The sequence below is a fragment of the Lepisosteus platostomus genome, chromosome 15 (assembly GCF_059453375.1).
Source record: "Lepisosteus platostomus isolate fLepPlt1 chromosome 15, fLepPlt1.hap1, whole genome shotgun sequence".
NCBI classification, from domain to species: domain Eukaryota; kingdom Metazoa; phylum Chordata; class Actinopteri; order Semionotiformes; family Lepisosteidae; genus Lepisosteus; species Lepisosteus platostomus.
The window spans coordinates 23,784,509-23,798,053 of NC_142625.1; the positions used below are offsets into that span (position 1 = coordinate 23,784,509).

At 44.0% G+C, this 13,545-nt stretch overlaps 1 protein-coding gene across 1 annotated transcript in view; it reads left to right on the top strand.

Moving 5' to 3' along the window:
- The first annotated feature begins 1,048 nt into the window (after positions 1–1,048).
- nol4lb (nucleolar protein 4-like b) overlaps positions 1,049–13,545 on the top strand; it is a 115,511-nt gene continuing 103,014 nt past the window's right edge. Inside the window, exon 1 of the mRNA XM_088608335.1 lies at positions 1,049–2,227. Coding sequence (XP_088464461.1) covers positions 1,904–2,227 — 324 coding nt within the window. The 5' untranslated portion in view covers positions 1,049–1,903. The remainder of the gene's footprint in view (positions 2,228–13,545) is intronic.

The window sequence follows — 13,545 nt, forward strand, 5'->3', positions numbered from 1 at the left end:
TGTGGCTCTAACATTTGATGAACAGGGACTATTTTAATGCTCAGAGTCATCTGATAGCCTCTGCCATTACCCTCCAAAGGTAATGATGTTTTCACCACCTCACCATTAAACACACAAATGTGTTAATCTCTTCTGTTTGTCCTATAAAACAGTCTAATAAGAAGTGGTGTCCTGAGTATCTTGTGTCCTGTGCTTCCGGGATATGGACTTGCCAGGAACAAGCGGCTTTCTGAAAATGAAGGAGTGGATTGACAGCATCTCCCCAAGTCACAGGCTGTGCTTAATTTAATCTTTATTATTTTGGTCGATGGAGTTTATATTTACAAGAAAAACTCTGCAATCTATAGGAAACACTCATGTTTACTTATGCAAATAGCAATTTTTACTGGAGCAACTGAAGAGGAACCTGTGAATAATTTGGTAGCAACTGAAAACGTGTATTTTTGTGACTTCTAGAAAAACAACAGCTCTAGTGACTCTTGATTGATATCTGGAAACCCTTATTATTGCACTATATGTTGCCAACACAGGTGTAATGCTACGTGCCATTAAAGCCAGGGACAACGTGTGACATATAATTTGATTTGTATTTATCGTGTATTTCAGACTGCCTTCTCTTGGACAAAAATATCCGTCCAGGGCCACTTGTTTTCCAATTAATGTTGTTTTCTTGACGATACCCCCCGGATTTTTACATTTTTTTTAAAACTATATATAGTATGAAGTATTTTTATTCGGAAAGAAAGCTACTGAGTAGAATAAATCCACTTATTTATTTCAAGATATATCTTGTTGATTAACACCGTTCGAAATCGCACTTACCAATGTGTACATTTTATTTACAAGATATTTATTTTTGTATGCTTTAATTAGCTAGTAGTGCTATTCGTGGTAGGGGAACGCGCTCTGCGGCTGAAAGGAAATAATGTTAAAATGAACACTGGTTTTCCCCGGTCGTCCCAAACCGGAATTTTAAAAAAAAACGTATCACCCCTATGACATCACCGGATCATTAAAGCGATCTCGTGTGAGAGACCCCGCTTACCCACGCACAACCGTCTTCACCATCCCATTTCACTACCCCCTCTAAAATATGCGCTTTTAAAAAAAAAGAAAATAAAAACACGGTTTGAGCCGCGCGTTGTAATTCATCTCCGCTGTATGCGCGTCGCCGTGCTGTTCCTTTCGTGGGACGGGCACCTCGCTTTGTGTCGATCTGGGAATTTGGGTTTCGCACTTCCTGTTGAATTTCGTGGTGATTCTGGTCCTTAATGCTTTGGAGCGGGTAGCACAGATATAGGCGACGCTTTCCCTCAGCCCCTTCAGTGCTGCGATTGAGTATTTTTGCGAAGACCAGCGTTTCGTTACTGTACAACATCGAATAGGGTCTGATTCAAACAGGTGGAGTGGGTGGAGTGTGCAGAGGGGTCCTGCTAGTATTACCATATGAACATGTATTATCTGTCAAATCGCTCCTAGCCCGGCGTCTGGGGGAGGTGCAGCCCATTTCGGCTGTTCCCAAAACCGCTCAGTACTCGCCAGCGTGTTACTGCGGCTTTTCCGCGTCAGTTTGGCTTATTCGGGTTTTTTTTCCTTCAAATAACAGCGTGAACATTTCAGAGACCTCTTAACATACAGGTGGGAGATACCCTCTCCTGTAGGACAGCCCCCTTTCTCTGCTGTAACGGAGGATGTGTGCGGCGGGCATTTGTCGTTGCGTTTTGGGACAGGAGGGGAATCGCTATTGCAAACAGGTGTGATAGCACACGGAGAGCCGGTTTCCAGGGGGTCGGGGTTACACGCCAGACGCGCATGGTGCTCATCCTCTCGGACTAGAGCACCCCTTTTTCTTTTTGGCTTTTTTTGTGTGCTGAAAGGACATAAAAAAAAGAGAGGCCGAGCGATGTCTAAAAATTCAGCTGTGGATTTAATAAGGAGAAGCCCCGTGTCGGAGGGAGAGATGTTCAGCGAATTTCAGGACTGGTGCCTCCGGACTTACGGGGACTCGGGTAAAACAAAGACCGTCACCCGGAGAAAATATAACAAGATTCTGCAAACGCTGCTCCAGAGCGACGAGTCGGACGGCGTCTATATCGAGAACAACCACATCAACGCCAAATTTAAATTCTGGGTGAAATCTAAAGGGTTTCAGGTCGGGAGCGGTCACAGCGAGCAGAAGAAAGGCGCAGCGGGGAAGCCTGTACTCTACGTCCCCGTAAAGACAACGGTTAGTCTATCTTTCTCTGTGTTACATACCCTTGCCCTGCTGCCTAACTAGAATTCGGGATCCCCTCTCTCCTCTTTCCATTTCTAACTTTTCTTCCCTTTCCTTTCGGCTCCGAGAACCGGGAATGTAAAGGACACGTCCCAGCACCGTCACCCATGAGATGGGTACGGGCTGTGGGAGCCAAGCAATGTCGTGAGCTTGCTTTTGTGTCCTAACAACTCTGGGGTTTTTATGGAGAGAGAGAGAGAGCATCTGTTTGTTTTATTATTATTAAAGGGGGGTCCGCTCTAGCCGTTCATTAAACTCAAGATGGACAGGTTCCCATTAGGTCCGATGTGTCCCGTGATAGTCTATTAGCAGATTATCAATAGGTGTGCGGGCGACGTGGAAATTGTGTGTATGTGGGTGTGTGCGCGCGTTATGGTCACGATGCCCTGTCCTGTCAGGCGATAAGCCTCGACCGATACGCTGACTCCTTGCGCAAGCAAGGAAGCACAGGGGATTATAAAAGTGGTATTAAAAAATAAAATGCAGACGTTTTCTTAATTACCGCATATGAAAATTACAGATAGTACAGGAATAAAAAAAACACATACTATTCCACTTATGCGGGTCAATTTCATGCATTAAGGAAGGTGGAAATGTGAAATATCCACGTTCGTATTAAATATGCATAATTTAATATCGCCTTTTAATAATATAGCACGCCAGTAAGTTTGATGTCCGCATTCGTGCCTACGGCTCAGCGGTGCCTGTATATTAGTGACCAGTGCCTTGTCTTGCATATCCCACAAGCTGGGTGCCCGCTTGGTACATTCGTCTTTATGATACCCAGTACCTGTTCCCCTCAATCTGATAGAACACTTTGTTAATCTATTTTCGTGTGCCTGCTGCAACATTTAAAATGGCTTAATCTGAAAGCAAGTACTGCTTTCACTGAATTCATCTGCCACTTGTCCAATGTAGTCTGCTGGCCTGCAGGAGTGCTGGGTCTGATTTTGTGTTCTGCTCCTTCAGGAGTGGTGGGAGAAGTAATGTATACCATTAAAGTCTGGTGTTAATTGTCTCATTAATCTATTCCACCTAACGGCACGTTTTTTAAGTATTCTCAAAAATGCTTTAGCAGGGCTACCACATCTGCATACGCTTTAAGACTACTGCTTTGTTACAGCAATCTTGTGACTTTAAATAACAGGTGAAGGCTGTTATTGAAAAGTCTGACACATGAAAGACTGTTTTTGGTTTGGGATGGAAGACCTAATTTTTGAAAAAATACCCATCTGATATACTGTAGATCTCTCCCATAACTTTCTGAAGAGGGTTTTTATAGACCTCGATCTAAAATGACAGTAGGCGCTCTATTGTTTTGACTGCATACTAGAGAAAGATCCATCAATAAGAGTTGGGTTTATTTTTCAGATGATTACATGAGCAGAAAGCGACTGTACACTGTTCTCTTGGCGTGAGTGTGCTGGTGTTAGTCTTGCTTGTAATTTGTTTGTTTTGTTATAAGGGTTTGTCAGGAGGTGTGACAACTTATAAAGCCCTCCTAACAGACTTAAGTTATTTTTAGTTTCACCTGTGAGTTATGTAACAGTTTGCATGAAATTATGTAGATGGATTCCATTCAGATTTGTTTTGTGCACCCTTTGTTTTCTTCTAGGGTTTGCAATCCAGCATATTCTTTGTAACCGCATTGTAAATAAGCATAAAAGTGCAAAAACTACAAATCGTTACCTGTATTGTGAGTGAACGGCACTGGAAAGTTGGACAATTGCCCAGATTTTGGCTAAATGAGAAGGAATTGGCAATCTCCCCTGTTTTCTGAGCCAGGTTTCAGTGTGAACAACTTCTGTATTTTCTCCTCTGTTGGGGAGAGAATGAGAACTTAAAAACAAGAAGGAGATTTAGATTCGAGGCTGTGGGGGTTTCACTGGAAGATAGGTTCTGAATTCTATGAAAAGCAAAACAGACCTTCTGCTAACATCTGTGGATAGTGCAGATATAGTGTTAAGCCTTTGTGAAAAGCTATTCTGATTTCTATGCTATAGTATAATTCATATCCCTTATATACTAATTTACAAGGCATGCCTGTTAGAAAAAGGTTATGATTTGGTATGTCCTATTGGAAAGGACAAAGAAGGTCTTATCACTACTTTTATTGAAAACTCTTCTTTGCAGCATTTCTCCTTATGTTCTTACTTTGGTAAAGGAGAAACATCTGCTGCAATGAATTAAGACCTCTGACAGCACCGCTTCTGCGCTTACTCGGGGACTGTGAAGTGTTAATGGCAGCTTGTAAAGTCAAGATCCCTCGATCATTATCAACCCTGTGTTTCCTACTTTCATTTAGTCATCACTCTTGAATGGATAAATCATGCTCTCACTTTTAAGTAGTCTCAGTGTCATGTCTGTGGCCGCTGGGTTTGTCTCATGCAGCACAATTTCCTGAAGAAATAGGTCAGATGGGATTTTTTTTTTTTAGTTCCTGTCAAGATTTGTACTATTCCTATCAATGTGTCCTCTAACAGGACGTTTCTTAAAACCAGGCAATTAATGAATGTTTTCTTCTCTCATGCAAACAACAGAGGTTTTGCCCCCAAAGTTGGTCTGCTGTTTAAAAATCACTGAATGTGGTGGTCCTGGTTTAAATTCAAGAAGAAAGAAAGATTTCTGGCAATCGTAGACCTTGAATTTGAAGAAAGTTCAAAGTCTTGAAGGCTTTTATAATTCAGTAATTCCGGCTGCTCTTCTTACTGCTGGTACTGTATATGTAGTTGATTCAAGACATCACATGCTTTGAGATGTTTTTATTTAAGACCACCTTTTAACTCGGCGTTGGGGATTAAAGGCAATGTCATAAACTGCTGCACTTTTCTCTTAGGTTAGTTGTATTGTTTTTAAATCTAAGTATTGAACATTGAAAGAAAAATAGTGGGATGCAGGAGCATGTTTTACATATAGCCCTCTTCAAGAGAGCACACAACCTGTCTCCCTCTGGATGGGAGTTCAGTCCCTTGCACAAAAGCAGCTTTCAAATACCAAAATAACATGGAGACCAAGGCCAAAATTTCCTAAATAAAAGAACACAGCCAAGAGTTCTCAAACAGCAGTACACAATTGGTTCAGTGCCAGTGAGAGTGGTTTTATTGTCTAATTTAGTGAGGTGACATCTCCTATGCTTTGTGAAGCACATGCAAATTTGCACTTACATCTTTGAAAGATGTGCCCCTCCAATCTACGGTGAGCCATCATGTGAAATGACACGTGGCTCTGAACGCTGCCTGAGCTGGAGGAGTATGCATGCATGTCCTCATTCTCCCCATTTGTGGTACAAGGGTGGTGACTGTTTAGATGACTCATGAACAATTAATTGGCAATCCCAAATAATTCAAGATTTGTTGTCCTAATTAAAAAAAGAAAAAATGGTCTGTGAACAGGATGAAAGGAATTAAAAAGGAAGGGTGCCCAGGGTCTCACTGTCACAAGCTGCATTGGAGGTGGGCAGCTGTAGTTCTCTAGAGCTGCACCACCTATCCTCAAGCCAGCAACTGTGCATAATGTGTTAAATTTAGCATATAAGTGGTTCAATTAAGTTAACAGCAGAGCATAATCTAAATGACCCTGCCACCCTTGAGAATGAGGTGTCCATCACTATACTGTACGTTAAACACCTGTTACACAACCCTGTTTGGTCGAAGAGTTCCTCTCTTCAAAGAAGACAGGAGGCTTCATTTCTTTTTGTAAGAAAATCAGGAGCAGTCGCTGTGCATTTACACTTATGGGTACAGAACCTGAAATGTCTAGATTGGTGCACAAGCATGGGATGACCAGGACGAAGCTTTGTTTTCGTCCATTTTCCTCTCCTTTCTTTTTGTCAGCTGCACTGAGGTGTTGAAGACTTTCAATAAATGTGTGAGCCCAGGTAACCTAATTGTGAGCGCTGCTATCTTCCCAGAAATCTGTGGTCTCAATGGGGCTCTTATCCTGGTGAAATAAATACATGACATTGAAGATAAAGTGATCTGTTTTTTTCTTACCCCTTCTGTTCACACGCAGTGGGTGTGTGTGGGGGGCAGGGGACAGGGGAGCACCTGGCTTCCAGTGATGAGTGTGCAGTAGCTGCCTCCCGGTTAGTAGCCATGTTTGCACAAGTGAGCTGGCAGGAGAGATACAGGAGGAGTGCCTGTGTGTTACAGTACAAGAGTGAGGAGGAGGCTCTCTCTGGGACTCCCACTAGAGCATCATTAAAAACTACTTTTGTTTCATAACTCAACACCCCAGAAGGCGGTGTGTACAGGGGAGCCCGCAAAAGGTCCACGCACAATGCTGGACCTTTTGACATCTTTACATAGTCCTATTTTTCCTTCCCATTTTGTGTCCTGAATCAGTTAAAGAACTTTGCCTGTAGAAGACTAAAAACAAACTCATGCTGTCTCATGCTGTCACCTCCTGACAGACAAAGCAGAACTGCCACAGCAGAGCTCTGTTTCTTCAGCCAGCGTGTGTCCAGTTTGGAAATCATACATTTTTTTTTTCTTACTGACTGAGTCCCTTGTTTTTGCAATTGAAGCTATCCAGAACCCGGTATTTTCTGGATTGCGTAGCCAGCAGCCAGGCCTGTCCTACACCCGACAGTTCGAGCTAAAAGACGCTACGTCTGACCTCTCTGCATTGTTGCTTTCAATAACAGTGTCATCTGTCACAGGACAGGATACAGATGCTAGCGTTCTCTCCCAGGGGTGAGTGGGGGAAGTGTAGTTACAGGGGAGGGGGGGGGGAAGGGGTGAGTTTGGGGAGCTTATCTACCTGCTCAATTCAATTTAGCTCTTGTTTGGCTATAGAAACAGCAGCTGTCGTTTTGCAGGCTTTTATTTATCTCATGCAGTGCCGAACAGATCTCTGATCTTGCCGTGAGAATCAATAGCCATAAAAAGTTGCATGGCTCGGTCTGAAATGAAGAACGAGTGAATTTACTTTTTTTCTCCCCCTGTTCTTTATCCCATTCAAATGTGTCACCTGGCCTAGGACAGACGTGTGGGGTGAATGATTTGCAGTCACTCTCCAGAAAATATGAGGTGCATTATGTCAAGGCACCCGAAAGCTCTGAAAGAGATCCTCAGTCTGGGCAAACACTGTCCCATTCAAAAACAGCTGCAGTGTAGCCAACTGTAAATCAGAGTGTGACTTTAATTATATTAGGATGTCCTGCCCATGGAGGGGGGTCAGGGAGAGAGTTGGGAGCACACTGGCCACAGGCACACTGTGGTCTCTGGGATCCCGTCTCATTTTTCTTTTCTCGTAACTAAATACATATCATTCAGACCTCAGGGAGAGCTGTTTAATAGGAGTGCCCTAAAGGCCTGGTTTATGTTATTTCTAATGCCCTAGGCATGTAAATTGGATTTTGGTCAGTTCCATCCAGTGGGTGGGTAGGGGGTCACATTGTTGATGAGTGCATTTAGAAGGACTTTTCATCTTTCAGTCGAAGGGGAACTGGGAACAAAGATGTAGAGCAAAGGCCAAAGAACGTCTGACTGTGGCAGACAGAAAACCGAAAACGCTGTGGGGATTTTGTGAGCCACTTTGTTAGATGTTGAGAAATTTGGCATCGTTTATTTTTTCCCGAACATAAAAAAAAATGATAACAGAGCTAAAGAAATGGAAGAAAGCATGTCTACATTTTGCATCCTGGGTCTTAAAGGACTTAGCATCCACAGTTTGGCTGCAGTGTGTTTGTGTCTCATGCCAAGGTATAAACTGAGCCTCAGAAACGTGTGCACGCATTTGAGAATGAGAGATTATTAAGAGTGCATAATGTTTCTATTTCTTTCCTTTTTTTTTGCTGTGCGGTAAGGGTTTCTAATTTCTAGTTTTAACATGAAAATCGGTGGGAATCATCTAGGATTCTGGATACCTCTGTAGGAACTATCATTATATAATAGGTTGAACTGCAGTATTAATAATATTATGACTACAAACAAAAAGGAAGTTTTTAATTCTACACATGGATTAAATGATAGAAAAATCATTTGTTTTTACTTCTTTTAGACAACAGTCTTCCATCGTGGTTCTTTTATTGTTACTTTTCTTTCTGTCCAGCTGAAGGATCTTTGCCTGAAACACAAAATAATCATTTAAACCTCGTGCCTGACACAAAATCAAAACAAAATGTTCTTTTAAGTGTTTAAACATGTGCACAAGTTGTTACATAATGCTAAGATCATTGTAAATCTTAAATTGATACTGAGAGCAACCTAATCTATTTATCAATTATTTTTTTTCCAATGGAATTTTAAGTGACTTTGAACAACTGAACTAGAACAACTGTGCAGGTTTTCAGGCCAATTCCCTGTATCTGATTAGCTCTTTTCATCCCAGAGCACTTCATATAGGAGGAGAACCACTTAATTCATCCCTACAGTGCAGCACCCACCTGGGGGGTGCACAGCAGCCGTTCTGCACCAGACGATCAATGTGGGGAATTGGTGAAGGGGGGATTTAGGTATGCTAGACTGAAATTTGGAAAAGCAAAAAATGTAACCTTTTCAACATACTTTAAAGACAAAGGCAAGTTCAAGCTGAGGCTAAAACATCACAGTATCCCCGTCATCATATTGGGACATTGGGGTGTAGAAATTCTGGTCCACCTTATGCCCATACATACTGTACCACTGATTTTCCTTGGGTCTCCATCCCAGTACCGACCAGAACCAGCTATGCTTAACGTATGAGAGCTGATGAGATCAGGGTACAAGGTGGTAACTGCTGGAATGAACTGCAAGTCAGGCTACTGAAAACAGAAGAGCAAACATTAGCGAGAATGCTTCTGAAGATGACGCGTGTCTAATGGGGAAAGTGTCTTAGTGCCTAGAAAGAGGCTTTTAGTCAATGCGTGCTGCCTATATTAACATATGAATGCAAAACATGGACCCTAAATACAAGAATGATACAGAAACACTACTATTGCAAACCTGTAAGAGACACAGAAAGATGTATGCATGGGAAAACAAAATGAAGAGAAACCCTCAAAATGAAATGGAACATGATAAGATGAGAAAGGAACCTTTAAAATAAAGATATTGACTGGAGCGAGCGGGCTGAGGATCGCTAGGGAGATGCTCAAGGAAAGACTGACAGGCCTTCCTCTAGCAGTGGACAAGGGCTGATGATGATCATAGATATTGTGACACCAGGAAGGGCAGAGGTCTCTAAAAAAAGGAGGAGGAGCAGCAGATTCTGGGGGAAAACTACAGCTCCCAGAATCCAGCTGGTCAGTGGCCAGCTGGCCAGGAAACAAAGGTGGGATGTTAGTCCTTCAGTATTAAGTGGGAATGGGTCTGTGACCCTTTGTTGTTCTATTGTTACAGGGAGGCCATGACAGGTGCACTCAGAACTTGGAGGATGGGTGGAAGGGCCAGAGGGAAGGCAGGTGTGCGCTGTCAGAAATCGACAGAAGGAGAAAGCAAACTTGAGTTTAGAGAGAAAGAACAGCCGGCGGCAAAGATTAAAAGTCTGTTTTGTTGTAGAACACGAGTGAGAAGCGCGTCTGATTTTGTCTGGTGCAGCGGAAGCAGAAAGCCTGCCTGGCTGCTTGGGAGAGAGAGGGAGAGGGGCAGGGAGGAGTGAGCTAGCACTGCGAGGCACTGCCAGGCGTTTGTTTGTTTTTGGGAGCTAGGTTTTGTAAATAAAAAGAACGGGTAACGGTTTATTCCTTGCTGAAAGGAAAAGAGACCCGACGTTCCGGCTGCGGTGCCGTCTTCAGGCGGGAGGGAGAGAGGAAAACCGGCAGCTGATAGAACCTGAGAGAACTAAAGACTGGCGTTGAGAGGGGGCGGGAGCAGGGGAGAAGGAGTATCGGCACTCAGGTGGTGTGAAGGTGGTGCAAATAAATACCTTCGTTATGTTAAAGACTTATCTTTTCCTGCTGGAGGACCAGCCTGGCTCCCCAGACTGATAGGACATCCGGAAGCCTGTGTTTTGAAGTCTGGCAAGGCAGCAGTGGTGTCCTGGTGTGTGGAGTGCCCTCTTCACCACACCACGGAAACTGCAGTGTTTGTGTGAACGTGTGTGGCTTTGTTTGCCCATTCCCCTAACAGGGTTGGGCTGGTAGGTCTGACTGAAGCCGAACAATGAGCATGGCGTGTGTGTGACTCATTCCCAGCCAGGACCTGATCGTTGCCTTTCTGGCATCTCCTAGGCCAGAGCCCCACAGCACGCAGGCCTGTTACTCCAAAAGACGAGCCAATCAACTCTGGGAATTTCCCTGCCTTTCCCCTGGGGAGTGACGTCCCCACAGCACACACAAATAAATCCAAATTGCAAGGGGCCACATTACCAGTAGGAAAAGGCTGGTGCATCTGAGATGTCTGGTGCTTGTCGAATCTGGCTTGGTAGAAGGTGTCAGAAAGTCTCTGTTCCTTCAAGGTGGGGTGACAATTCGAGATGATCGAATGGTATGTTGGGTTGACGGGGTACTCGGCATTGCCAAGCCAGAAAAGGATCTGAAACTAGAAGAAACCTCGGTTAAGCACTCCTATTTGCATCTGTAATAAAATCTGACTCACCAGAATGGCGACAGAGGGTAAGGCATGGGAGTGTTGTGAGAAAGCCGCTTGCTTCTGTCAAGACCACAGCAGCCCAGAGTCTGGGTGTGTCCGGCTCGAGGCCCTGCGCAGCACAGCAGAGCCCATTGCAGGGCGCACAGAGCACACACATTCACTCAGGCTCACGCGAAAGTCCGAGGCGCCAATTTACACAGCCAGCATGAGGTAGGAGGAAACTCTTCCAGAGAATAGTTGTTGTTACACATAAAAATTTTCCTAGTTCAAGGCCAGTTCTGCTGCCCGTAAAACCAGCACACTGTGAGTGGGGGAATACTTGCTGTCTGGGGAAGATTCTGACTGATTTTCACCCTTGAGGTCAAGGTATTTCCCAGAAGGCCCTCATGAGATTTGGGAATTTTATCTCCGATTTCTTTGTGGGAGTAGAGATCAGATACTCACTGAAGCCTTCTCCTTTTACACCGGTCTACCTGAGCCATGCTAACTCCGTCTCATTTAAGTGGGATAACCTGGTGTAAGTATACCTTTCAGTGAAAAAAAACAGACATTTTTTCCTCTTTCAAAAGGCAGAGGACACATTGACTCCCAGCCAGAAATTAGAGATCTGTACAAGACACTACTTCTGTTGGTACAATCCCAGATGTAATACACGAATTCCTATTTTTTTCACATGTGTACGCTCAGACACAAGAATAACATCCTGAAGACATTTAAAATGCAAGATTTAAATGTAGTAATTTTCTGGGTGAACATTTTGCCAGTATCTGGACAGTCGTGCTTAAGAAAGTCGTGCTAGTGTCCAGCAAAATTGTATTGCATTGTAGTGTAGATGAGTTTTCAAATTGTTTCTCGACTTTTCCTTTTTCATCGTCAAAACGCCTTTGCGTTATTTTGGTAATAAACCAACCAACCAAATGATTGACTTGCTAGTTTAATAGAATTTTAGAACATGAGAAGGATCACTAATGAGTGGAGGTCCTTTGGTCCATATACAGTAGCCTGTTTGCTAACTGGTCTTCTTGAAAATAGCCAGAGCAAAATTGTGTTCTGAAAGCATTGAACCCTGACAGGAAAAGTTTACAGTCTCATTTGCATGGGACGAATTTTATCTCTCTGGTTTCATTAGCTCAGGACAAGGGCTGTAACCACATCTGAAGTTTTGTTGGTGTCGGGCAGCTCCGAATTGGATGATATCTGCCGATGTGTAGATGTGCGAGCAGATTCAAGTGCTTGCCTGTGGTTTAGCCCTCTGCAGCTGCTCCTGGCATGCACTAGTTTCAACTGCCAGGCCTCCCCATTTTTAACTCGATTTCACTGGGGAAATGAACCCAGGCTCAGTAATTTCCAGAGGCAAGTAAACGGCGCCATATCCTTTAGTTCAGCAGTTGAGGGGGGGGGGGTTAAGGGTTTGGTGTCTGCTTGGGGAAGTAAGTGGCCTGTGAGCCAGTTTCAGTAGGCATGTTGTGGGTGCAGAATCTTTAACTTGTAAGTGCTGGAAAATTTGCTGACAAGGCGCCACACAACAAAGATCATACCAAGTCCCATCCTGTGTAGCTGGAGGTGGGAGTTGGGCAGGGGAAGGGGTTGGGAATAGAATATAAGGTCGTGAAGAAGCCGGATGGGGAGATTTTGTGTTAACAGGGCTCATTGTCCCGGTGAGCTCTGAGCTGTCTGCCCTATTGGCAGGGAAATGCTGAGCCAGTTAGCTTTGAGGTGCTGAAGCCTGCCTGATGTTACCCATCCATCCCTTGTAGCTGTCCAGTGTGTCCAGTGTATGTTTACTGTACAGTTGCCATACACATTGGATTTATATTGCATTTGGCTAATGCTTTTATATAAAGCAAGTTGCTATCACATGCAGTTAGGATGCAAAGTATGCATAAAACTATAAAAAAACGTATGCACAGCGTTAAGTGCTAGGATGTTGCACAGTGCTAAGCGGTTTCAGTGCTGCTTGACGGACAGACAGGATGCACTAACAAAGCGCAGTCACTATGTCAGGGCCAGGCACCGACCTCTGGGATCAGGTATATGAGTTGTCAGTCTGTTCTGGCAGATGGCAAGCAAGTCCGCAGTTCTCACTGTGACAGGTATGTCGTTCCACCACTGGGGGGCAGTGCCGAGAACGGTCGCTCCTGGGACGTGCGGCCGCTCAGTAGCGGCCTTGCCAATCAGCCTGATGACTCGGATCTCGGTGTCCCAGTGGGGGTGCGGGGTGTGACAGTGGTCTGGAGGAATGCTGGCATAGTTGCCTTGGAAGAGCTGTAGGCTGGCACCACATGGAATCACCCAAGGACTTGTTTTGAAATACATAGATGAGATATAATAAATTATGTTTTTTTGGACCCCGTGATTCTATATTCAACAATTTATTGCCTAGATTTGCATTATAATAGCAATATCTACATGAAAGCCATTCTAAATTTTGTTCTGTCCCATTTCTGTGCTTCCTTCATCAAATTTGAACAAGCAGTCGGCATACATTCATAAGGGTAACGTTATAAATTACAGACGTCAATTGTGTTTTTTAAACCGCTTTGTCCTTATAGCTTATCATCAGAGCAATAACAAATTTTAAGAGCTGCTCTGGTGCAAGTTTACTGTGATTGCAGGCTGCCTACAAATCTATTCTGAAATGTTTGTAACATCAGAGGGTCTCAGTAAGCACCCATGCAGTGTCAGAAGGCAGACCCAGTTGACCAGATGAAAGAGCGCGCTGGTCCTTTCCGAGAGCTAGCGCAGCTGCTTGTGCTG